Source organism: Ips typographus, linkage group LG2, assembly GCF_016097725.1.
Source record: "Ips typographus isolate SLU linkage group LG2, UJ_Ityp_2.0, whole genome shotgun sequence".
NCBI lineage: Eukaryota > Metazoa > Arthropoda > Insecta > Coleoptera > Curculionidae > Ips > Ips typographus.
In genome coordinates, this window is record NC_138423.1 from 15,949,437 (window position 1) to 15,976,178 (window position 26,742).

General features: G+C 33.9%; 2 protein-coding genes across 7 annotated transcripts in view; both read left to right on the forward strand.

Annotated features, from left to right (window-relative positions):
* Nucleotides 1-14,940, forward strand: part of LOC145724936 (ferric reductase 1) — a 28,616-nt gene extending 13,676 nt beyond the window's left edge. For 3 of the 4 annotated variants that reach the window (XM_081973440.1, XM_081973442.1, XM_081973439.1), the window contains exons 2-11: nt 6,587-6,831; nt 8,956-9,117; nt 10,356-10,611; nt 10,671-10,877; nt 12,492-12,645; nt 12,701-12,927; nt 12,978-13,221; nt 14,022-14,134; nt 14,193-14,309; nt 14,364-14,940. In XM_081973440.1, the coding sequence (XP_081829566.1) occupies nt 6,593-6,831; nt 8,956-9,117; nt 10,356-10,611; nt 10,671-10,877; nt 12,492-12,645; nt 12,701-12,927; nt 12,978-13,221; nt 14,022-14,134; nt 14,193-14,309; nt 14,364-14,504 (1,860 nt within the window). In that variant the 5' untranslated portion in view covers nt 6,587-6,592 and the 3' untranslated portion in view covers nt 14,505-14,940. Of the gene's footprint in view, nt 1-6,285; nt 6,416-6,586; nt 6,832-8,955; nt 9,118-10,355; nt 10,612-10,670; nt 10,878-12,491; nt 12,646-12,700; nt 12,928-12,977; nt 13,222-14,021; nt 14,135-14,192; nt 14,310-14,363 lie in introns of those variants that run through there. The other variant, XM_081973441.1, reaches the window with a different exon arrangement.
* Nucleotides 14,941-17,975: 3,035 nt separating this feature from the next.
* The window catches only part of bif (protein phosphatase 1-binding protein bifocal), a 42,504-nt gene continuing 33,737 nt past the window's right edge, over nt 17,976-26,742 (forward strand). The window contains exons 1-2 of one of the 3 annotated variants that reach the window (XM_081973431.1): nt 17,976-18,126; nt 18,619-18,796. In XM_081973431.1, coding sequence (XP_081829557.1) covers nt 18,701-18,796 — 96 coding nt within the window. In that variant the 5' untranslated portion in view covers nt 17,976-18,126; nt 18,619-18,700. Of the gene's footprint in view, nt 18,127-18,618; nt 18,797-22,000; nt 22,252-26,742 lie in introns of those variants that run through there. The other 2 variants (XM_081973433.1, XM_081973432.1) reach the window with 2 other exon arrangements.

Genomic DNA, 26,742 nt, shown 5'->3' on the forward strand with positions numbered 1-26,742 from the left:
TGTCAGATTGAAGCAATTCTGAACTCTAGGCCCATTTCTCCTTTATCCTCCGATCCCAACGACCTCCTACCATTAACCCCGGCCCACTTTCTCGTTGGCAAAACTCTGATATCCGCTCCGGACGAACCAATAGAAGAAATGCCTACAAATCGACTTACAAGGTTTCAGCTGGTACAAAAAATCTGTCAGCACTTTTGGACACGATGGAAACGAGAGTACCTTTCTGAGTTACAACGGCGGTCAAAGTGGAAAGCAAGCAAGGGCTCTATCAAACAGGGAGCATTAGTACTTCTCAAGGACGACAACACTCCTCCGACTGATTGGCGGTTAGGACGAGTAGTGGAAACTCATTTGGGACTCGACGGGATATGTCGTGTTGCAACCATCAAGACTCTTAGGGGAACCGTTAAAAGGAGCTTTTCTCGGATTTGCCCTGTTCCTATTGACGATTGAAAGTCCGACACTTTCAAGGGGGGAGTTATGTTCCGGCATTAATAGACTTAAGTGCACAGTGCGGCAACGTTGTGTTTGTGCGCGTGTCCTCCCCACCCCGGGAAAGAGACGAGAGACTGAGACGGAAGACGGTCGACGATTCGAGAGAAAAACTCGAACGCAAGCAGTCAAGTCTAGTTAAACCTTTTATAATTATGTTTTTTACGTTATAAATTGTTCTGTAAATTTTAATGCGTTGTGTTCAAAATAAATACTAGAAAAACTACAGTCCACGAGTTTCATAACACTGATGAAATGCGCTATTTCCAGTTATTCTAGTCAATTTTCAAAGTCAAAACCTTGAAAAACAGTAAAATTGTTTGAAAAATTACTTACCAAACTATTTGCAGTCATTCCAGTCAGTTTTCAATGCCAAATATTGGAAAATGTATTGAAAATTGACTTACTGGAGCAGTTGCAGTGATTCTATTCAATTTTCAAGATCAAAATGTAGAAAATGTGTCATTTTATATGGAAATTGACTTACCGGACTATTTGCAGTCATTCTAGTCAATTCTCTAAGTCAAAACGTTGAAAACCAAATAATATCATCATAGGCAACGCCGCCAAAAATCGCCTGGTTTGACAATAAAAACAAACGTTAAAATCTGTTACTCTGTTTGTCAAAAGTGTCATTCTGACGCTAAAACTGTCAAAAGTTGTCAGAATTACAGTAAAAGAAAATGGTTGCAAATGTCGAAACATGTTGAGTTTAAAGTTTTGCTAAATTAGAGATTTTAATATTAAAACTTTCATTTTTAACATTTTATCAAAAATGCAACGCAAAACTTGACAAACTGACGAAAAACGCCAAAACTACTATTTTTTTATCACTATAACTGTTAGTTTTGCTGCGAACGTAAATCTTATTGTAATATTGATTTTTTTTGTAGATAGAAAATAAATACCACACCAGTAGGAGTACTATGTAACTTGATAGAGATAGAACTAGAGATTTAAACAACATAGACGTATAGTACGACATGCAAGTCAAAGTTAAATAAAGAAAGAAATTTATTTTCCATTCCCTTACATAGTTCCACTACAGGTTTCTTTGGTGCACCGTGTATTACGATATGTCACTAGGAAACATTGACTCGAAGAAACAGAGATATCGCACTAATGTAATTGTAGAAACAAAGATAAAAATATATGACTGACTCAATATTGAATTATCTTTAACTGACCGCAATTGGTGTGGTACTTATTTGATGACGTAGGGTAAAGTGAGACACAACGGTGGTACCGCAAGTTTTATTTAGTTGTGACGCTTTTAAAATGCTCTGTTTGTGTTAAAATGTCTTGACTTGAACAAATGTTAAAGTGAGTTTTTGAGCCAAATTTTGGTATTGGTCAATTGGTATGCTTTTGAATTAGTATAGTAATAAATCATCAATTTTAGTTTATATTATTAATCAATGTCCTCATCAGTTAATTATTTAAAAAGATTACCTCCGACATGCTACCACAAATTTCTCTTAATTATTTTTCCTGAGAGAGAGAATTCTTCATATATTTACATATTAGTCGATTAATCAAATGCTTTTTATTAAAACATTACATAAAGCAAAACTTATCTATTTTCAGTAGCACCTATACATTTGTCAAGGTGTAATATTGTTATGGGCGAGATTTGCTTGAAAGAAACTAGATAAAGAAGAAATTAATAAATAATAACATTACAAATTAATATTATTATATTATAAATTTCTAGTTTGTGCAGATTATTTACCTAAGATGGTAAAATAACATCAATTAATTGGGTTTAACATTTTAACAATAAATGTATTTTTATAATGACCATAAAGCACCTTCTGTTCTCAAACTTTGCATTTTAATAATCAGTGAAACTGTAACAAGGCTGAATTTCCTTAAAAGCATCGACATCCATGGCCATATTGTATTGGCTGAAACTCGTATCGTAAGTATAATTAAATTAACACCATATGGGTACTTAAAGCAATGAATGGATATTGTTATATCGGTTATAATATGCGCAGGGAATTCAAACTGGTCCAATAACCACTAAAAGAAATGACTTTGTCTCGCCTGTGATTCATTTAAGTCACGGTCTAATAAAAAAAACGTACATGTTAAAGAACTTAGATTGCTGATATTGGCAATAACAATAACAATTTACTTGTAGCAATACGCGACATATTTAGACTGGTTAAAAAAGTGCCACTGAAACATACCAGTCACGATCAGGGACCATGGAAGAATACGTAATGAAGTCAATTCGTTCTGAGTATTTGAGTAATTACCTACAGTTGGACACAAAAAGTTGGTTGGTTAGTTTTCTGGGAAGTATTATGAGAATTAATTTTGTATCATATTTACATCAAATGTTTGAAATATAGATATCAAAGAAAATATTAAGCTTAAGTTATGTGACTGAGAAAAACTAGTTGCACTATTAACTTATTTTGCTATTTATTATTATCATTATTCAGGGTGTTACAAATTCGATGCACTGCTATCTCATAAACTATAGTTGATAGAGCCTTAGTTATAAATGGAGGCAAAGTTGAGCATTTTATTGCTAAATAATCTGTTAAAAAAATAATCTAAACATTTTCATTACATCCGGAGATATTCGACAAATACCGAAAAAGTCAAATTTCTATTTTATTTTTTTACCACTTTATTATTGATTATTTTGGAAAACCAATGGCACCTTCTGGAGGCACTTTTTTTATGTTCTTTAAGAAAATAGTTTTAGTTATCAGTTCCGACGTTTCGTTTTTTAGATACCATCCATCCAATGGCGCTACAGCCCAAATCGGGCATTGGCCTTCTCTATTTTCTTCCTCCAGCCATCCCTGTCCTTCGCCGCCTTTGTCCAGTTTGGAGTTCCGAGCATTGATCGAGCGTCCCCCTGGATTTTGTCTGCCCATCTCCACCCTGGTCTTCCAACCGGTCTTTTACCTTCCAGTTTTTGGTTGAAAATCCTCCTGACTACTCTTGTCTCTTTCATCCTCTGCAAATGCCTGGCCCCGCCTTAAGTCTTTGTAATCTTATTGTTGTTGCCAGGTCTACACCATTTACACATGTAGTTTAGAAAATATCACTTGGATTTTAAAAATATAAGTTGGATTTCAGAATCTATAACTTGTATTTCATTATCGTAAATTTGGTTTTAGAAAACGTAAGTTGTATTTCAGATTCGTCACTTCTATTTCAGAAAAGGTCCCTTGTATTTTAGAACGCAATATTTCAATTTCAGATTTTTTTGTGTTTCTATGTGGTTATTAGTATTGTTTTTTTTTAATATCAAGCAATAAAACCCGCCCATCGGGAGTATTAATTTATATAAAATATACAGGGTGTCCCTATATGACAATCTCTCGGAGGCATACAGGGGAGGTCAAAATAATACGATTTGTTCATATATTTTTTTTTAAAGTCATTCCCTAGGGAAATATCGAGCCCCAAAGAACTGCCTTCCAATTAACGTTGTTGGCCGTAACTTTTGAAACACTTTGTATATTGTAAAGATTATTGGGTTTAATGTTTTATTGAAAGATTGTTTCTATTTGACATGAAAACCAGGTATCTCGTCTTCGAAAGGCAGGAACTAACTGGACCTAAGACACAATTTGTTTAAACTTTGACAGCTGCCATTATTTTCAGCTGCAAACGCCATTAATGTATATACTCTTGACATTTTTATCGAAAAATTGTACTCTTTCTTTATTTCGATAAAATAAACGGTTTTCGAGATAAATTGATTTTTCATTGAACTGCTTACACCACAATACGGTTTCAATAAAAGCAATATTTTGTCTTTTCAAAGGCATTTTGAATTCGGAAAATAAAAAAAGTTTGGTGCCAAGCTGAGTTGTTATTGTAGTGCAGTAATAAATGAAAAAGTTGACTAAATGAACCTTGCAAAATACATTCAGAAATGAAATACTTGAAAATTAGTTTCACATTACCTTAAGCCAAAGTTAATTGCTAAAATTAGAAAAACTTTCCAACAAACAAAAACCACATACATATTTACTTATATTATACAATATATTTACTAAGTATGTTTTCATTACCTTATCGTTCTTAGGGTTGTCTGCACGCGTTCGGAACAAAACATCGCTTTTAACAAAGTGGAACTTAAAAGTTAAGTTGAAGAATATAAATTTAGTCATTCTACCGGCCAAGTTTAACATAATTTTTGGTAAGTTGATGAATACTTTTAACATAAAAACAGGTTTTTAGACCAAAAACCATATCCATCCATCGTGCGTACAACTTACTTTGCACACTTGTTAGGAAAAGTGGTATGAGGAAAACTACTATTTTCAAAACATTATTAATCAAAACACCAGTCGTTAAATTTGTTACAGTGATGTTAAAGCCGTTTTAGATTATCCAACTTGAACAATAGACCGAAACAAACTTGCAGCAAATCTTAGTTCCTATCAAAATTTATACTTACAGCCAAGATATGATCCTATATTGGATGCAATTAGACAGAAAAATGCTTTCTTTATATCATTCGTAATGACGTTACTGTTTTTCGATTGGTTTTTAATTAATTAAGAAAAGTCATGAATGATCTAAATCAAATGTTTTATTCTCTTGTTTTCTTCAGTACCTACTCCTGTCGTAACGTGCACCTAAAATTTTGGTTTTTTTTCCAACAGAATTTTATTGAAAATTAGAAAGCGAAAATTATATTTATGTTGCAAAATAAATTAAGTCTGGGGTTCCTGGTAGAAAAAATATTGATACTAACTCTTGTGCAAAGTGTCTTGTCCGCACTTGTCTGTTGCATCCGAGTAGCTTAAAAAGTAACCAAATCAGTTTGTCTTTGGTTGAATGCATTTTTGGCATTTGTAAAATTTAGTTGTCTTTGACTTAATTTTAGTCTACTTTTAAATACATCCCTAAAAATACTTTCCATAAAACTGTAAAATCCACAAAACACTTTCAAAATCCAGTGAATACAGTATAAGCAGTACCAAACGTATTTTATAGCTTTATGAGTGGAATTTTGACAGTTATGACATTTGGTCGTCAGTTATTCTGTCCTAAACATGGAAACTGTGAAAACTGAATCCATAAAGGAACAAAACAACGAAACATACTTGCAAAGTAACAAAATCAGACTCAATTGACATTGATTTTTGCACAATAGCAGGCGGCTGCTATGGATTATGGATTATTATTACTAGATTTATTGAAATGTTACCAAATAAGGCAAAAATTATGTCATGTCTGTGAATGTTGTCTTCATTATTGTTTCATTCCATTATGAGGAGAAGATGTTAATTTTGCACATAATACCATGACTTGAACTTAATAATTTACTTGCTTCTAGTGTTTTTTTTTATTGGGAAATTGGATCTAGGTTTTAGTGAAAGTGAAAGGCAAGTTTAGAACCACCTTTCACTAAAACCTGGATTCAATTTACCAATGGAAAAAAAACAGAAACTCTTGACCTACACTGGATCACAAAAAAAGCAACAATTTTACTTGCTACATTTGTTAGTAAAGTAATATTCTTTCAAACTAAAATCCTGCTCTTTACAATAAAAACGTAAATTAATGTGTAGGTAGAGCAGTTAGATCATATCTTGGTGGCAAGGTTTAAACTGCTGGTCATGGCGGCCAGGGTCAAACGTCAGAGCCAAGAATGTGTAATAACGCGGAATTCCCTTGAAAGTCTGAATCACGACGTAGTGAACATAAAGGACGCCCTAACTTAATGCAAACCACGTTCACAATCTCATTGTTTCTATTATATTCAAGCTTAAAGGTTTTTTGGTCACGTGCACGTCGCAATGCACGCATAACTGCAAAATCGGTAAATAAACGGTGTGCAATAGTGCGAATAATTGTGGTTGGAAATTAATATGAGGTGAAGGTGTCCCTTTTTCAATTACCTTCAACAAGAGCAAGAAACGCCATAACCTTCAAACAGGTAATTGTTCCCATTTTTCAAAACTTTTCAATAAACTTTCATTGGCAAATATATGAATAATATACGAATATTATTACAGATTTATAGACTAGAACCATCATACTAATTAGAAATTAAGAAGGAAAGTTGATTATTATTAAATTAAACTAATGAAAGTTCTAATTGTTTCAGAAAAACATGCTCAAGTTACTGCTATTTGCCATTGCCATATCGACTGTGGAACCTCTTCCACAAGGTGCACCAAGCTCAGTATGTCATACCATGATGCCTTACCATGGTGGCATTCTACCCCAAGGGGGTATTAGTCCGTATACGATAGTACCTAGAAGACAAGGAGGAAAAGTTATTGTAACGGTAACCTCAGCCCTTGGAATACCGTTCCAAGGATTCATAGTACAAGGGCGCACACCTAGAATGTATGTATCTAAGGTATTCATAGAATTATAAATAACTTTAATAAAAACCTATTTTCTTGCATTAAAAAATATAATGTTTGAAGGTTAATTGTTCTTGTAAAGCAATTTTTGTACGAATAGTGGTGATTGGTAATTGAATTTTTTTTATTGAGTAGTTGATCTACTTTCAAGAACTAACTCAATTAATCTGAATCAGCAAAAACCAATGCTAACTGAATCATTACAAGATAAAATTACATAGCTCACTATTGATTTGGTTGTGCAGGGTGAACTAAGCAACTTCAAGTGAATGAAGTTTCATGTTTGAAAGTTCTAAAAATCCATAAAATTTTGTATAGTTTTTGGCGTTTTGAAAATTTTGTTTTTGTGCAAATCTCAAAAAATTAGATAATCCTAACCTAACCTAACTTGTTCTGCTCTATCTTCAACCGCTGGCCTAGTACCACCTGTCAACATACAGGGTGAGCCAAGTTGGTGATGCTTGCATAGGGATTTTGTTTATTTTTAGGGGTACAATGAGGATTAAATGGGGAAAGTTTTAGAGAATTTTATGACAATCGCATACCCGCTTTTCAAATGGGATTATTTTTCCCCGTTTTGTGACAAAAAATAGATTAAAATTTCCATTTAAATTCGATTGATTTTTCTTTTAGTTGTTTGATATAGTTGGTGATGTGGATCTGTTTCGTCTGAAGTCTTGTTGTTCTTCCTTATTTGTTATTTGTGTTTCAAGTTTTTCCTTCAAAATGCCGGTAAAGAATTTCATGCTTGTGTTCAGCAGCGTTGTGCCCCTGTAGTTGTCTGGCTGCGTCTTCTGTCCTTTCTTGAATATAGGGATAGTTATACTTTTGTGCCATTCCGTAGGTATTTCCGATGTTTCTAAAATTTTGTTGTAGAGGATTTTTAGATGTTTTCCTAGTTCAGGTCCGGCATATTTCAGAAGTTCATTTGAGATGAGGTCTGTCCCGGGAGCTTTTCTGTTTTTCAATTTTTTGATTTTTGCCATTACCTCTTCTTCGTTCAGTGTTATTTGATGGTTTGTCTCGTAGTTTTCGATGCTTATGGCTCGATCAGATGCAGTTTCCTGAAGTATTTTTCCCATACATCTTTGGTGACCCCTGCACAAACTCATTTATTGACTTTTCCTGTTCTTGAGCATCTTCCAGACTTTCTTCTGTGCTCCATCTAGGTCGTGATCCATATCGCTTGTAAATTTGGCTCAGTAATCTCGTTTTATGGCTTTGATTCTGGCATTGATTCTGTTTCTCACTTCTGTATATTCGAAGTGTTTTTCTGGCGTTGGTGAGCTCCTGTATATGAGGTAGTATTTCTTTTTCTGTTGTGAAAGTTTTTGAACTTCGTGACAGAACCAGGGTTTTTTGCCATTATTGGTCCCATTTACGTTGACTTTTCTTTTACCAATGAATTCTTTGGCGGCCTCTACGATACATGATTTGATTTTATTCTAACAGCTCTCCACATCACACTCTAGCGTATTAAGTCCTTTCAGTTTATTTGTTAAGCGATTCTCATACAGGCTTCTCGTGCCATCATGTCAGTAAATTAATATTAAGCTTTTCGATGGATGCTGTAGGGTTTTTGATCCTGTGGGGTTTTTCCATGAACATTTTACGCGGTAGTAGTTTGGTGGCATTGTTTATCTATGACGTGAATGCAGTTTTCGGTGGCGTTACTTATAGTATCAGTCGTAAGGCATATTTTTTAGAAAAACTAGTGTTAATATTGTTGTTTTTTTACAAATTTTTTCCTAATTACTCTATTTCTAGTTAATATTTGCGAATAGCGGCAAAGTCATCAAACATGAAACCAGTTTTCATCAATTAATCATGCATCTCTCCAGGCTGTGCAATTTAAATAATTTAAAAACAAATCCTGCAGTCATTAACGTGCCATGAAAACAACAATTCAGTTGTCATTAATAAAAAATAATCGATTAGTATTTATTATAATATAAGCTGTTTACACTATGCAGAAATAGACCTTATTTATGTGGAAAATAAGGTAAAAGAATTTACATCATTTATTCTGGTTTTAAAAACTCAAATCTAGTGGCGTTTAGTTATTTTACACAAAAATAAATTAATATATATTTTCTCTATTTAGGGACATTCTTGGCGAGTTTGACTCATCGACCATAAACGAAGGACATCCTCTAGACTGCGGTGAACCGGCGGACACCATCACTCACAACGCTCCCAATGATAAAAACACCATTGAGGTGGTGTGGGCCCCACCTAGAGACTACGAAGGCCCGATTATATTTAAGTAAGGAACTATTTCGGTCAGATTTTTTTTTTATGACATTGAAACCAATGGTAATTATTGTAAAACAACCTTGAAAGCAACAATCTGAAAAATTACCTTTGAAATGGCCAATAACAAATTATAGTAGTACTAAATCGTGTCTAGAATTGATGCTGATGTAAGATGCAAGTCATGATACGCAGGAATTGTGGGAGTTTTTATTGAATTGTTGTTCAATTTCTGTAACATCCTGTATGTAAAACGAATCATGTTGAACTACTTCATTTTAATGTATTTTTACGATCTTGGTTCTTGATTTCTTTTGTTTACTCTGTATTGTTTGAGGAGGGTCATGAGATGTGAACAGTATGCTGCTTAAAATTGAACGAGAAATTTAACAAAAAAACGTGAAATACTAAAGTTTTAGAGGATATTGAAATGCACTTGTGAATTTACAGGGTGGTTCACAAAGTCGTAGCAGATAAAATATTTTTTTTTTTATAAAACTCTCTTTTTAACGCTTTTAGATTCTCCATAAAATTCTAAAACTTTTTTTGTTAATATTGTAAAAATATTAGTTTTTGCTATGATGAAAAATGCTGAGAGTGCTTATCTTTACTTAGCGTTGACTCACTCTGTATAGAGTTCTGAGAGTTGAAGAAATTGCAATTTCCTAATTGCCGTAATATCAACTCACCGATAAAGTGACAAATTTACCGGTATAGGCTTACAAGTAAAGCTATAGTCCGGAAATACCACTCTATTACCACTTTTACTTCCATTCTTCACAAATTTCTAAATAATTGTATAGCTCCTATTAGCAAAATAAATTCTCTATGGTTAATAGAAAATTATTCCACATGCGACACTTAAATTAAACAGGTGAAATCCTATTACATAAAACAGTTTTCTTAAGATTGTACCTTGAGTAACAATGCTTGAATGAACAAACAGCCTTGAAAGCGAACAATTTAAACTATGCGTATTTTTACCTTTCACCCATCGTCGCCGATTAAGGAAAAGTGACGTAAAATCTAATTAATGTTATGTGAATTTAATTTTTACGTTTAAACAATCAAGTTAATTAAATTACTCATTAAAGAATGAGAGTTGGAATGATGCAGTTTAAATCTGAAAATTCTCTCACAACATTTCTCATAAATTCTTTTGGTTCGAAACCAACTGTGAAAGTTCTAATCAGTTAACAAATAAACAAATTGTTAACTTTGCGAGTTCTCAACATTTTATGTAATTTTCAGTGGCACTATAGCTCAAACCTTCGACACTTTCTGGGTAGGAGTAGAATCCGATCCAGTTCAAATCTCCAAACGAGGAGCAAACGACCCTATTTTTGACCACCCCAACCACCCTCACGTACACACCACTCCACTATATGAACCAAGACCTGCAAAAGAAAACGTGGCTCAATTCGATCCATTTTATGAGGGTTGTGCGGTTACCAAGCTGTGTTTTGGAGCTCCAGCTGAATGTGTTGCAACCAAAAGCTGCAAAGCTGTTAGTTCCTTGAAGCCTCCCGAAAAATCACCTAAAATCTAAGTTTTGTTCCTTTACAGGCCGTTGCAGTAACAGTGGCTGGAGATAAGTATGACTTTGAGCTTAAGGCTGAACCTAGTGCAGCTTGGGTAGGGGTTGGCCTCTCTGAAGACGACAAAATGGGGGATGATTCAGTTATTGAGTGTGTGAAACGAGGCAATGGGGTTGCTGCCTATATGTCGTATACCAAAGGCTCTCCTAATTATGGTGCACCTAGATTGGCTAATGTAAGTGCAGGCAGAGTTTTTAGTTAAGGTTTATTTAGTTTTCAAAATTAAATTAACCTTATTGGTGGTTTATGTGTCTTTCATTTTGACATAAAGCTTACAATGTAAATAAAACCCAAACAGAATACAGTAGGTACCCCTAGTTGATGACAATGAATGAGGCTACAAAAACAGTGCGTTTCTAAGGAGGACATAATAAAAGGACAGCACTCAGACCCTGATTTGAAAGTAATTAGAAAATGCAACCATTTTAAGGATTTGAAACCGGATTGGCAAGAAATTTCCAGACATGAACCAACAGTAAAGGGTTACTGGCTGCAATGGGATTCTCTGCAACTGCGAGATGACTTAATTACTCGCAAAATGGAAAGTCCAGACCAAAAACGCTTTGTTTACCAAACAATAGTGCCCAATTCCTGCAAAGAGAATGTGCTGCGAGAACTACATCTACACTTTGGAGTAAACCAAACTTTGGCTAGAATAAGAGATCGATTTTACTGGATTAACTTCAGAAAGGTCGATTTTACTGGATTAACGTGAACTTATCTCTCATGAACTTGAGAGAGATAAGTTTAAACTACCCAACGACCGGATGAAGATGAGACTGGACCACAGACCAGTTGGTGGCAATTATAAGGAAGGTGATATGAAGGAGGGAAGGGAATAAGTCAAATGGCAATGACCCTGGGAAGGACCATACCGAATAGTGAAGAAAATAAACGACCTAGTGTCCCGAATTTAACTGCCACCAAGATCTAAACCGAAAGTAATTCATGTGGAGAGACTAGTCCCTATAGAGGAAGAAATACGCCATCTTGAAACCTTCAGAATGACGCTATCCGAGATGAATAGCTTTTAAAGAGGGGGACAGTGTTACAAAGGCCACAAAACCAGATTAAGATTTTCTGAAATTTAGGGGAAAACTAGGGGTCACTATATAGGATTTCCCTACATTTAGGGACAAAGTGCACAACTTTGCATCCCAGGGGTGTCCCAAATTTACCAACCTAATACGAAGTCTCAACCCTCTAGGGCTATAAGGGAGTTACCCATATAAAATACTAGTACAAGTCGCCAAACATCCTTATGGGCACGTCTTGGGTGTCTATTCTTGAAACAAGGGTAGGGAGTTATCAAGAGAAAGGTATGCAGAATGTGACAGGAACCTGCTATTAACAAGTCTTCTGTCACGTTCTATCAGCACTTCTCTTGAAAATCCTGTTTTCTGCTTTCAAGAATTAGCACCCTGGTACCATTAAGAAAGTGTTAGCTATTACACTGAAAAACAAAGGTGATGAGGAGCTAGGAAGATATAGTTTTTAGATGGAAAAAAACATTATAATTGTAAATAAGTGAAGTCAAAAATAAACGGAATAAAACTGCATTGTAAAGGAGACAGACTGGGCAAATATAGGGTGTAACACAATTTTTAAACCTCAAATATCCAATCTAATCTGTGATTAATTTCGTAGATGTGAAAAGTCAATTTCATCTAATTAATGTTAATGAGAATAATCATTTTTTCCATAGTTTGCTTTGCTGATTTAAGTAATTGTGTACAATTAATGTACAATTCCCGAATAAAAGTTAAAACATAATTATTTAAATCTTCAGCCTCAACTGGGTATCCAATTACTCAACTCCAGTATCGCTGATGGACTTTACTGTAAAGTGCGCAGAGACGTCTTAACCAACGTAAATGGGAAAACTTTCGACCTGATTGGCCAGAAATATAATCTCTTAATTGCTGCAGGTTCCAGTGTGAAACGTACGTATTTAATACTGTTTTTATACCTTATTTGACATCGTTCTCTTATTTGTAGCAAACTCGGTGTCATTCCACGATTTGGTTTACCTGGCCAGCGCAGAACCTCAAGCTTTAGCCGACGTTTCGGCTTTGGCCGCCAAATCTAAGCTCCTCATCAGGCTTCACGGTTCCTTCATGTTGGCAGCTTGGTTGGGTACCGCTTCTGTTGGTATTCTATTAGCTCGCTACTACAAACAAACTTGGGTGGGCCACCAACTTTTTGGCAAAGATATTTGGTTTGCTGTAAGTTCATTTTTACTCCAACATTTCTTTAGTTAATGGAGTGTTTTTAGTGGCATAGAACTTTTATGGTACTGACTTGGGCCCTGACTATTGCAGCTTTTGTGTTGATTTTTGTGGAATTGAAAGCGTGGTCAGGGGAAAATAATCCTCATGCCATTTTAGGAACTGTGACCACAATTTTGTGCTTTTTACAACCGATAGGAGCCTACTTTAGGCCTCATCCTGGTACTCCAAAAAGATCTATTTTCAATTGGTTACATTGGAGTATTGGAAATGCAGCTCATATAATTGCCAGTAAGTTTTTACTACTCGTAGTTAATTAGTTAGTCTATTGTTGAGACTAATTGCATGTTGGGAAAAAAAAACAATCTTGCCTTGTCTTGCAGGATAAGGCAAGAATTGGCCTAGCAAGTCTTGTGACACACTAGTTGAGACCCTCTGTACAGGGTGAGTCAATGACAGAGTAAAATTCATTATCTCATTGTTTTGAGAAATTCAAAAAAAAAAAATGTTAAATACATTAGTTTTAGAGAATATTGAGATGCATAGTTTAAAATTACTTTTGGATATACAGGGTAGTTCATAAAGGCATAGCAGATAAAAATGAAATTTTAAAACTTTTTTGTTAATAATGTCATATATCCATATGACACAGTGTGCTTTTAAAAATTGAACGCCTTGTAGCATCTAACACAAGTTTATTTGGTAAAATCTTTTTTGTCGTCCCTGTAGAACGTTCGCACCAAATATGGGTATTCTACCTTTAGAAACAATGGCGATATAGACAATTTTCCATCATACTAAAAACTAATATTTTTCTGAAAAAATTTAAATAATAGAAAAACTATTAGGTTGAGGTATATGACATTATTATCAAAAAAGTTTTTAAATTTTATTGCAAATCTAAAAATGAGTTAAAAATACTAATATTTTATCTGCCACCCCTTTATGAACCATCCTGTATATCCAAAAGTAGTATTCTCTAAAACTTTTGTAATCAACATTTTTTTGTATTTTTTGAAACTAATGAGATAATACACTTTGTTGACTCACCCAGTACATGCAGACTTTTACTAAAACCATATTTTTCACAGTCATCACATTGTTCTTCGCTGTAAAACTTACCAAAGCAGAATTGCCCGAGTTCTTCGATTACATTTTAGTAGCCTACGTTGTGGTTTACGTCATCAGTCATTTAATATTACTGGTAAGTTTACGTCACTCACTGTATGCGTACTTTGCAATAAACGTCATCCTTTTTGTAGGTAATGAACTGCATTGCCGATAGATCATCGGAAAGACGAGTGACTTCCTTCCCCATGAAAGATTTGGGCGGTTCTGGGCGGAATTCCGCTTATGCAGATCGAAGTGGTGACGCACCTGTAAGTCATACTTTTAGCTTTTAAGTAACAAATAAAAAATATAAACAATTTCAGTACTCAAACTTCCGGAAAGGTCTGCTGGCAGTTTACATTGTGATAATTCTAGCTATAGTGATCGCCCTTATTGTGATAACTGCACTAGCTCCCATAGAAGAGACGTGGAGTAATATTAAGTCATCAGTAACCAACAACTAAAATTTAATTCAGGATAAGTTATTGTTATAAGTTGAACGAATTAGTGTAAATATTTTTAAAACGGTCCCGATTTGTTGGTGTTTTAAGAAAGTGTGACTGAAACCAGTACCTCGAATAAAGGATAACCAAAATCTGTTATTATATTATGTAGCTATATTAATAATATTTTAATATTTCCAGACTTTGGTGTTTTAGAAGTTCGTTTGCCATGTGTGTATTACTGTAACGTATAGTGTTTAAAATAAGTTTTAAGACTATCTATGAGATTACATGCCCAGATTACTTTAAAAATATAATTTATTTAAACTTATCATCACGTTTTACAAGTATTAATTTTGATTATAAATACCAAAATAAAAAAACAGTGTTCTGTAATGTATTTAAAAATAGTTTACTGAAGAAGATAATAATATATAAAATATGAGATACAAAGTAACTTTATAATAGTTTAATTGCAGCTTTGAGTGTATTATCATTAGAAAAAAGTGTATGATTCCAATGATATTGATGGTAAAGGTTCTTGAAAAAAAATCTATTTTCGGAAATATTTGGAGAACGTTTCGATGGATTTTAATGACATTTGCTGTGGATTGGCTCTAAGTTGGATGGTAGGCTCTAAGGCTCATGGTTGGATGAAACAACCACGTCCGTCCCATTTGCCTTTGAAAAGTGCTAAGTTTTTCAGTGACTAGGTTCAAAAATTACCAGAACTTTTTGCTTCGTCGTTAAAATTATTTTTTTATTATTTAAACTGATGTTGAGGCTTCACTACTCTTGGTAAAATTTTCTAGCATTCATAGTTCTTCCGCAAAAAAATGTTTTTTGTGTCGCCCTGTTATTTACCATTTTACGCATTTTTATTGCAAATAACGTAGCCTCCAGTTAATTTGATAACTACAAACTACCAAAGTTTTGACGTTAATAAAAAAAAATATAATTTTCTATTAAAACTACCAGCCAGATTTCAAAAGCAGAAGATTCACAAAAAAATAGAAATTACAACAAATGTTCGATATGCCCACCATTTTCTCGGATGCATAGCTGGATCCTTCGAATGAAATTGAATTGAACCTTCCTCAACATTTCTGCATCATCCCTAATTACGCCTCGTTCTGCACCCTTACTGGGATTCCACAGGAGTAGCGTAGACTTTATTTTTTAAGGCACCCCATAAAAAAAAATCTAATGGTGTTAAGTCGGGGGACCTAGGGGGCCATTCGACAGGAACATCTCTCCCTCTCCTTCCGATCCAATTGGGTGGGAAAGTGTTTAAATGTGCAGTTACATTTCTATTAATGTGTGGAGGAGCACCATCGTGCATGAACCACATCTGAGCACGCACATTGAGAAGGACATCTTCCATTAGAACAGGCAAGGTATTCACTAAGAATTCCAGATAATTTTCACCATTCAAGCGATGGGGCAGCATATAAGGACCCAGAAGAATGTCTCTGATGATACCGGCCCACACATTTATGCGGAATTCCAGCTGAAAGTGGTTAATTACGCCTCACATGAGGGTTTTCTTCTGCGTAATTATGGAAATTATGTGAATTAAAAACACCACTTCTAGTAAATCAGTGAATCAAATTTTGCTGGTAAAATTTGGGTCGCGTGCCCGCGCATTTTCAATAAAGTGGCAAAACCGAAGTCTTCTGTCAAAATCGGGTGGTAGAAGCTCCTGAACAGGCGTTGCATGATATAGATGAAGGAGCTGTCATCTTGTGATGCAATTTACTGTACTTTTTGGTACGCCAAATTCCAGTGCTAAACGGCGACTACTAATATTTGGGTCTTCAGCGACCCTGTTTAAAATGTCCTCTTCAACAGCAGCATTACGAACTTGAGGACGACCCACACGGTCAACGGCTCTAACACCAAATTGGCCTGTCTCCCGTAAACTTCCTTATTACGGACTCCCCTGTATAAAAAGGAGTTTCTTAATGTAAAAATAGTGTATAACTATGCGCTCAGTGATAGTTAACGTAAGGACGTTAAGGCTCGTAATAAAAGCAAGATGTGATAGTATAAATAGTTGTAAGTAGGCGGGCTGTCAATGTGTCCTGTGGACGTGAGAACGACCATCTTTAAAATGGACTTTTTTTAGTAGAAAAAAGCAGCTGCATCAACTTATGTTAGTCTTAGATTTGTGTGAAAAAAACTAATCTTCCTCTGTGTTTTTGAGTTTTGAACAGTGCAGTTCCTCAAAAAAAAAAAAGAACATATCTGAGCGTTATGTTTTGTACGGTCATTCCTTATTTATGTTTCTCTATCGAATGGGGCAAAACTCATCGTCTAAAAGCGTTTCTTTCTAACTGCCTTCCTTGCAAATGTCCGGTAACCCTAAGACCGCAAAACCCTACAGATTTTCTTAAATTGAACAATGTTTAAATTAGTTTGCTGTGTGTTGTACTTTCCAGGACAAATGTTCTAACCAATTTGTTTAGGCTGGACTTGATTGTGTATAAAAAAGCTCTATCTATACATATCTAAATCAGAAATGAACATTTTTTCAATTTTTCTTTACAGCTTTCAATTACACGAAACAATTAAAAACATACCTACATATTTCTTACTGCATCTGCATACGTTTATGTATAAAACGAAAACCGCTAACGCCGCCATTAAAGTGGCATTTTAGGCTTTCTTGTATAGAGGGCGGTGATGTCGCCCACAAAATTTGATTACCTTTTTACGGACATTTTGCTAAAATCTCTTTTCGACGCTGGCCGTGCTACAGTATGCTACAGTGCCGTGCGACGCTGTGAGTCGTGTTTCATATAATTTACAATTTAATTTTTTGACAAGTTCACAAATTAAATATAGATTCGGTCATGAAAGCAGCTTTGGAAACATTCCTAGCAAAGTAGGAAACCCAATGAATAAAAAAAATGTAAACATAGCAGGAAGGAGCAATAGCAAACAAAGTGGGTGACAGAAACAAGGGGGAGTAATATGGCGGCCGTCAATACTTGTTAATCTTGTCCACTGTACAACTTAATTTAAATTTGCAAAACTCAACTGTTAAAGAACCACAAACTAACACTATACTACAACAAATACAAACAACAAATTTTTGCGGGTTTGAAACTCCAAACTTTCAATGACTTTGCGTCAATTCAACTGCGCAGTAGGCGAATGCGCAATCAAAGTAGGTGGACTTCTGTCCCCCTCGCTTAATGCACAAACGAGTTATAATTTGTATTATTGTTACCTCCTGATACTTGTTCTTTTTACTCATTGAGGAAACCAAACATGTTTTATTTTACAGATGACATTTGCCAGACCAGCTAAGTGACTTTAATGACAGTGACAACATAAAACTTGTTATGAATGGATTCGTTCACCCGACGTCAGCGGCTTAGAGGTTAAGTAAGCGGTCCTATTTAGTTTGTTATGACTGCTTACTCAGCTTCTAAGCCGCTGAGGGTCGGGAGAACGTACACAATGTTATGATTGGAATGACTTTCCATTAGATTGGAAGGAAATGTTATTGAAATTTCAGTTAAAGAGAAAAGAGGTTGAAGTGAATGACAGAAAAGAAAATCAATAAACAAATAATATGAGTCCCTAATTAATATGCTTCAACTACTATTTAAAAAGAATTTAGTGTAATTGTAAGGTAAGTTCACTTCAGATGATATTATTTTATAGATTGTGTACTAAAAGATTGAATGGAAAATCTTTATTTTATATTTTTTTCCTATTCAAACATATGTAATTTTTCCCACATCGTTTGGAATGCACTTTGCATGGTTTTTTATTTACTTGAATGGATACAGTGAAAGGACTGCAATACATTAGTCCAAATGTTGGTCACTTTCTGGGTTATTATCTGGTATAAATAAATAATGATATTACTACTAAGATCATGAAAAATGTTGTGTTTGTATTATCTCAATTAGTCTTCTAGTAATCTTATAAAAATAGGTTGTTATGTTATTAAAATGTTATCTTTAATTCCAAATTTGATCTGAAAAATCCTACAAGGTGATTTGTGCGGAACCAAAAGTATTTAAGCTATCAAGTGGTACTATAAGTGGGTTAATTTAACAAATAGCAAGTCCAAGTAATTTTGTGTGTAAATGTGAGAGTAATGTGTGTATGTTTTCAGATATTCATCAAAAAAAAACATGCACAAGTTCAAGTGTAAAGCACTTTATGTTTGAACTGCCCTAATCAGTTGGTGTTTTAAAATGGCTGCTGTTGCATCCAAAACTGTTGAGGAACGTATTCCACAATGGAAAAAGGACCTCATAGCAAGACTGAAAAACCAAAACAAGAAAACTGAAGTAAGTAATATTTTATTCCAAATTGTTTTTTTTTTAATTTGGATAATAATTACTTTTATATTGTCCATTGACAGGAGATTCTGTTTGTAATGTTTGTATTATGCCTTGAAAATTAAGGAAATAGTGCACCAATAACTTTAAAAATAATGCCAAGTAATCCTAAGACATCACTAAAATAGACAAATGTTACATCTGGTTCTTCTTAAGGATACAACATTATAAATTAAAATGTTCACACTTTTATATGCATTTCAAAATTTTTAGGTAAAAAATACCATGTGGGTAGCATTTACTAACATCTTACAATGTGCTGTACAACTTGTATTTATGGTAAACAGTTACTCAGTTAAATCAACCCTTCTAGTACAAAAAATTGAAAATGAATTTTCTATGTTAACCTTCTGTCCACAGTTCTGCCGGTAGTGCTGGTCACTTGGTATGTTACTTTTTGCTTGTTGGTTCACAATCTTTTACATATGGATCAGTTACATACTCAAATATGTTTCAAATTTTATAGGATGTCAAGATGAAAGTCAAATGAAATTGTTTAAACCTTGATTAATTGATGTATTGTTTTAAATTTAATTACATGTAACCAAGTCAACATCTGATTTCAAAGAGTAAACAGTAGGATACCATTTGAGTCTACAGCAAATAAGGACTGTATAATCTTAATACCTACCATTTAATGATCAAAATCTTGTTGTTTTCAACAGTGAAACTCTTGAATATGGAACATTTACTGTTTAATAATATTATAATTTTTATTTTAGTCATAGTTCTTTCTATTTAAGGGGGTTGGTTACCCCTTTAAAAATGTAAAAAATCTAGTTAAAGGTCGACCGGTGCGTAGTATGGTAAAATGTTATATTTTGTGAAAAATATTGTTATATAGGGGGCTTTGAGAAGCATACGTGGTAAAAATTTCACACGCTAACTCAAACCGTTTTCGAGATATTTAGAAAAATGTCCGAAGAAAAGTAATCAAGTCTGACGCCCTCTAGCGGCCAAACGGGGCAAGTTAGCGGTGCCCGCTCAACGTCACGTGATAGCTCTAATCATTAGCCACTTACGATCATTTAATGTGTCTATACGTTAGGTTTCAAATAATCAACTTATTCGGGATTTTTTGGAAAAATGCACCAAAATTTTGTCATAATGAAGGTTTTTTCTGGCCTACTATACTGACCGCCGCCTGAATTAAAGTGGTTTTTAGTAAATATTTCGAAAACGGTTAGATTTACATAAAAACTGCAAGAGTGCAAAATTGTTCCTAATGGACCACTAAACCAAACTACGTAACGTTTGAACTTCAATACAGTTACCTGTATACAGGGTGTCCACAAAATTATTAGTGGATCATTATTTTTGCTCACCCTGTACGCAATTTTTTTAGATATAATTTTTTGCTCTGCGCCACTGAAAAGAGCAGTTCAAGACGATTTGTTTGAGTGCTTGAACCACCCTAAACTCCCAAAAATAACTAAGCTACAGGGTGTTAAAGTATTGAACTAATTTTCGGTAAAAAGTGCATCAAAGTAGTTTTTGGAAAAAAACTCGAAAACGGTTAGAATTACAAAAAAAAAACACTACAGAAATGCTTCTCAAGCAGTCGAAAGTCTTCCAAAACAGTCTAGAAGTTTCCAAAAGCTTTTAGAACGCTTTAAAGGCTTCCAAATGATCTTCAACTAGTCTAGAAGCTTTTAAAAAAATTCAAGGCAGTCTAAAAGCTTCCGTATGTTTTAAAACAGTTTAAAAGTTTCTAGAACCGTCTACAAGGTTTCAAATGTCTTAAAAGTAGTCCAGAATCTTTAATGTTCCTAAAGTAGTCCAAAAAGATTTCAAACACTGCAGAAACACCAAAGTGCTTCTAAAAAAGTCGGAAGCCTTTCAAAACAATCTAGAAGCTTCCAAAAGCTTTTAGAACAGTCTTAAAGATTCCAAATGCTTTTCAACTAGTCCAGATCCAAAAGATATCAAAACAGTCTAAACACTTCCACAAAATTCTAGAACCGTCTGAGAATTTCCAAATGCCTCTAAAGGCATTCGAGAACCTTCAATATGCTCTTTAAACTGTCCAAAAACCTTCCAAATGTCTCTATGACTAAAATCAATGTTTTGTGCTTTTTTGAGGAACATTTTTAGTGCTTTTTAATCCGGACTCTTATCATCAATATAATATGTAATAAAACTGATAGTAGTAGCAAACTGCATTACACATGGACAACCTTGAAGACAACACCTCAATAATGTTAAAATTCGTTTGCCTGTTAATCAAGCTGTTAATGATACAAATTATGTTCTGAGTACAGTGTAAATGTACAGCTTTATAATGGTGAAACACATTTTAATGAGTCAGTAACTCCAAAATTCATAAAAAAATCTTCATTGATTAGGCAAAACCTTGTTAAAAATTATAAGCCAATACAGTGACAGAACGTTAGGACTGTCACTTAATGAATTGATATTTTTTGAAATGTATACACATAATGTTAATTCATATTTTATCATTATTTTTAAAGAATTGATCTGATTGCAACCACCAGGTTAAATTTTGTTATAGGTATGTATGTTTCATGCTGATCTTTAATCATGCCATTTTTTTTATTTAGGCCCTTTTCATCAGAAAGCCCTAAAAGCATGTGAAAGTTAGGTTTGCTTTATATACCTCATATAGGAAAAACTGCACTGTTACTCCAGAGGCCATAAAGTATGTACTGTTAATTGAATGTTATCTTTTATGATGTTTTAATAGGTTTACCCTGTCAGTTAATCAGGAAAGATAGCGAAATTTTAGACACCAGTTTTCGAGGTCAGAACTCTACATTTTGTTTATATCGCATAAAGAATTTGACTATTCGACGTTGATACGTTCATCAACCTGATAATCAATGTAGCAGCTGTCGATGCACTAGCCTTTGTTGCCAGATTTGTCTCAATTAAATTTATAACAGTAAACGTACATAAACCAAAAAATTCATCCAGAAGTAGCTTCTGACCATTATTATACACCCTTTTCAAAATATTTTGGTATCTAGCCTAAAGTTGCTATTTTCTATGTAAATTTTGAGGTATTTAGCAGAGTAGTTTAAAGGATTAACTTAAGGCAAGTGTTGTCAGAGTTTATCTAAAATGCTAATAAAATCATAAACATTTGACAACCTTGTATCGCGTTTGCGGTCATCCGAAGCGAAACCCAGTTCAGTTTTCCGCAGAACCAGCCAACCAAACTGGTACTCGGCTGGTACCCGAACCGTTCGAATCTCGCGGTAACCGAGTCGTATCCACTTGATCGCATTTTTAGTTGTTTGTACCTTTCGGTGTTTTTTTTTTCCGGCTGAGAATAATATGTGATGGTATTTGGTTTGCGCTTATTTTCGTATTGACATGTCTTGCTAGTGCTCTAGTTATTTTTTGGATATAGTTGATGCGGATAGTTATTAAAAATGGTTCAGGTAAATATACATTTTTGTTGCATTCAACTTCGACAAAAACGACAAGCTTGACTGAAAATAGGACGTATAATATTGTATATTATGAATTAGAATTACTTGAAACATACTATTTTCAGCTGAATTTGATGACCAATAAAGTGTTTGAAAGGCCGTTTCTTCTAGGATTAGAACCGCTGATTGATTTTTAATAAAAGTGAAACTTTAACTCGATCTAAAATTGGATAGATACGGACAAATGTATCCGTAATCCAAATTTTTTTTTGAGAAACAAAGCAACTACAAACAAAACATTCAGTTTCGTATCTTACTTTGGAAACAGCTTAGAATGTAAATTTTGAACCTGGTGATTCAGAAATATTGGAAGGGGGTTCTTCAATTCCTAAGTTTCTTATCTTAATATTTTTGGCTAATAAATTTTTGATAGTAATTGGAGTTTGACTTTTTTGTGATATAAATTTAATCTCTCAATTTTCCTAATATTTGAAATTTTTGATATGAATAGTGCTGAGCTGTCTTATTGATAGTAGAATTTTTCAAAAAGATACGGTAACGCCTGTCAGATTCCTGCTAGAATACCCTTTCTCTTACTTGACAGAATAATGATAATTAACCAGTGAACAATGTAAATTTGTAAAATAGTTTATAGGGAATGACATAATAAGATCACATTTCTGCGTGGGACTAACACCAGAGATTTATGCAAATTTTGCAAATACCCATTAAGAACTGGGTAGATATATATTTTTATTGTAATGACAATAAGTTATGCATTGGTTATTTGAAATGTTCTTGAGATTTTAGGCTGGGCGATTACCTAATAAATGAATTGGTCGCGAATGACCTACTTCTTGTCCACAAAGGTTCCCTGATATTAACCCAATAGACTTTTGGTTTCAGTCTTTTCGAAAAACGCTACATATACAGGGTGTTTTGCGAGGAAAGGGAAATATTTTGGGAATGCGTTCCGGAGGTAGATAAATGAACCCATATTGTTTAATTCGTTTCTTAACCGTTTCTGAAATCAAGGTGTTTTTAATTCTTAACATTAGTTTGTAGGTATTTCAGTGTTTGTCATTCCCTAATTTAACTGACTGGTAGTTTTGACAAGGATGGTTTTTGTCAGTTTGAGTGATATTGAGCGTTGCGACTTGAAGACAAAAAAGGTTCCATAAGTAATGCCACCCATAGAGAGTATGCCGACATGATATTCGTGTATGGTTTCTGCAATGATTGATTCTGAACGAGAGGAGGGTTTAGATGCTGAAAATAAAGAAAATGTTCTGGATATGGCTGAAGAGAATCCTGGAGTTAGTATGAGGCGGATTAGTATTGAACTTCATTACCATCACATGTGGCCGTTTGGAAGACTCTTAGAAAAAACGGTTTAAGGCCTTTCCACGTTCAACCAGTTAAAAGTCTTCAAGAAGGTGATTATGACTTAAGGGTTCAATTTTGTGAATGGATACAACAAAATTGCGACCTCCACAGTCCACAGATACATTTTATTTACCGCTGAAGTCAGTTTACCCGCGATGGAATCTACAATTATCACAATGAACATCGGTGGTTCGATAAAAATCCTCATGCCACGTTTGAACGAAACTTACAACGTATTAACGTGTGGTGTGGAATGCTCAACGACCAATTGTTTGGTCCTTTTGTATTGGATGGACGTCTTACTGGAGATGGATATTTACGGTTTTTGGAAGACCATTTAACGGACATGTTGGATGATGTTCCGCTAATTGTTCGACACCTTTCAGCATGATGGAGCCTCGTCTCATTTTAGTCACAGGGTGCGTAATTTCTTGGACAATCGTTTTCGTGAACGTTGGATTGGCCGAGGAGGACCTCATGCTTGGCCAGCGAGATCACCAGACTTAAATCCACTGGATTATTGCCTTTGGGGGTGGATGAAATCTTTAGTATACGAAATAAGAGTAGAAACCGTGGAAGGACTCCGCAATCGAATTTTCAATTCTGCAAATATGATTAGAAATAATCCCGAAGCAATTCAGCGTACTACTCGACAGATTAACATTTCCCTTTTCTCCCGAAACACCCTGTAGAAAACAATGACAGTGACACAACGTTATTTATCTGGCTTTAGATCAAAACACAATTGAAGTAGTAAGTCGATTTATTAAAAAAGGAACATCAAATTGCAGGTGTCATATGCGTCACATTATGACAGATCACTTGAAGAAAATTGTACTTTGTAAATGTTCTTTTTTTAATACTTTCTTCAATAGCTGCAAAACCCTTGCCAAAAAGAGAACGTTTCAGTAAAGACACCAGTTTTAGTGATTTCACTAAATGATAAATAAAAATATAAGTAACTTATTATTGTAATATTCAAATTACCCATAACCGATATTTAAGTTTTTATTTAAATACCAATTGAACAAAATTATATTTTTTACCTAATATATAACAGTAAAAAGCGGAGCAAAATTTCGTTTTGCCATTTACTAGATTAAAGCTAAATACGTAATTAAATTAACTTGCGGTAACTAAACATTTTTTACCTAAACAGTGAAACGTACAGGTTTTATCATTTTTTTTAAATTTTAACAGTATTAAATTTCAGGATTTTATTTTTGTGAGCTTTCCCTTTTTTGTGCAGAAATTACCTCAGAAGTAACGGTGGTTTCCACTTGTTGAATGAAGAATTCAACAGAGTCATTATAATCTCTTCAGTAACTTTAAAACCAAAGTCATGCTAACACTGCATTTGAGGTTAAAAAAGTTTAACAGGCAAATATGTAAGTTGCAGGATTAAAATTATTACTTTATTATGGTCGATAAGGTGATAAAAAGGTAATAATAATTATTGAGAGCCTATAAAATCGCAAAGCAGGGTGGAAATATTGTATCTGAGCTATTTATAGTTAAAAAGGGGATTTTTCCAAAAAAAACACAAGCCATTCATAATTCTTTTGAAGCTACCCGATTGAAATGTATGAGCAACAGTTACCGAGTTAACTGTTAAATTAAACTCGATTGTTTCAGACTTACAGCTTGTTGCTTTAATTAAAGCATTTAATTTTAAGTCCATACCAGTTTTATGAGCAAAAATTTGCAACTTAAATATCCGAATTTGTTTTAAGAACTTCATTTAGCAAAATGTACATTCAGTAGATTAGATTGAGAAAAATTTATAAAAATAAAATGTATGTAGTAAAGGTTTATGGGGTCGTATATTTGGAGTTAATTATAATATTAGATTTCTAACTTAGAAAAGAAATTTCTCTTATTTTTTATTTGTCAACTTAGTTGTAATAACAAGCTTAAAACCTTTGAAATCCTTAAAACCATAAGGCAAATAATGATCTTACCTAGTAGAGTGATAAGCGATAAACGTAGGTAATAGATAAAAGTTTTTCTTATAGATTATTAGAAATTTTATTTCCAAAAAGTACATCCAGAAGGAGTGAGGAGTGTGATTTCCAAAACACATTATTAATTGTTATAAGCACATACCTATTAGGACTATAGGATAATAAACTTGAAGTGTTTGTTTTATTTTTTATGTCTAATTGATAGGTAAAATAAGTGTCAAATGATCAGTTGCATAATAGTTTAGCAGCAAAAATAAATTCTCTTGGTCTGACTTACATGTCGATAGCTCAAAGTAAAAGAGAAATTTTTTTTTGCCTGTTTGGTTCTAGCAGTGTTAATACAGGACTCCATTTTTGGAAATTTACGCTCTGAACTTTGCCCCTTTCTAACCAATTCAGTTAGACATACAAGAAATACATAGTATGAGATCATTCAAATAAGTCTCACAAGTTTGATCAAAATTTATCTTATTAGAAAATTGGTTTGTAATTCTTGACACTGAAACATGAGCGAATATTTTTTTGTGAATCATCTATAACGTCATCGCAAAAATTAAACTTACGTATCGGTATTTCAAAAAAGGGATATAATCTAATCAGTAAATGTTATCAGTAGACACGGACATGGTAAATAATGGAATATGTGTAAATACGGCCGGTAAATAATTAGACCATGATTGTTCATTTTGATTTTGGCTGACCTTATTTTTGATGCAAATGAACTAATTTTTACACCAATGGGATCATCCCAAATAACGTAAAATCGCGTTTCAATACTCGTAAATCGGGAAGCCTAGTCTGAAATGTCGAAATTTGTAGTTAATTTCCAAAAAAAATGTCTTGGTAATTTACAGGACTTTCAAACAATTCAAAACAACGGTTTTGCCGCATGTATGACGTAGACGACTTTCAGTCTGATTGACAGCATTTTCCGATCAGCTGATTTATAACCTCAAAGTCAACTAACGAGTGGAGTCTGTTTTTTATTTTTAAAATAAAAAAATTAGGTATTTCATATTTTTTTCCTTTCCAATTCTGAAATATAAAAAATTGTGGGATGAGCCTATTGTAAAATTAACCATGTTCTACTATTCGGCTTATTTTTGCATTTCATACGCAAATTTGTAAATTAGTTTTCAGTAACTGTGTA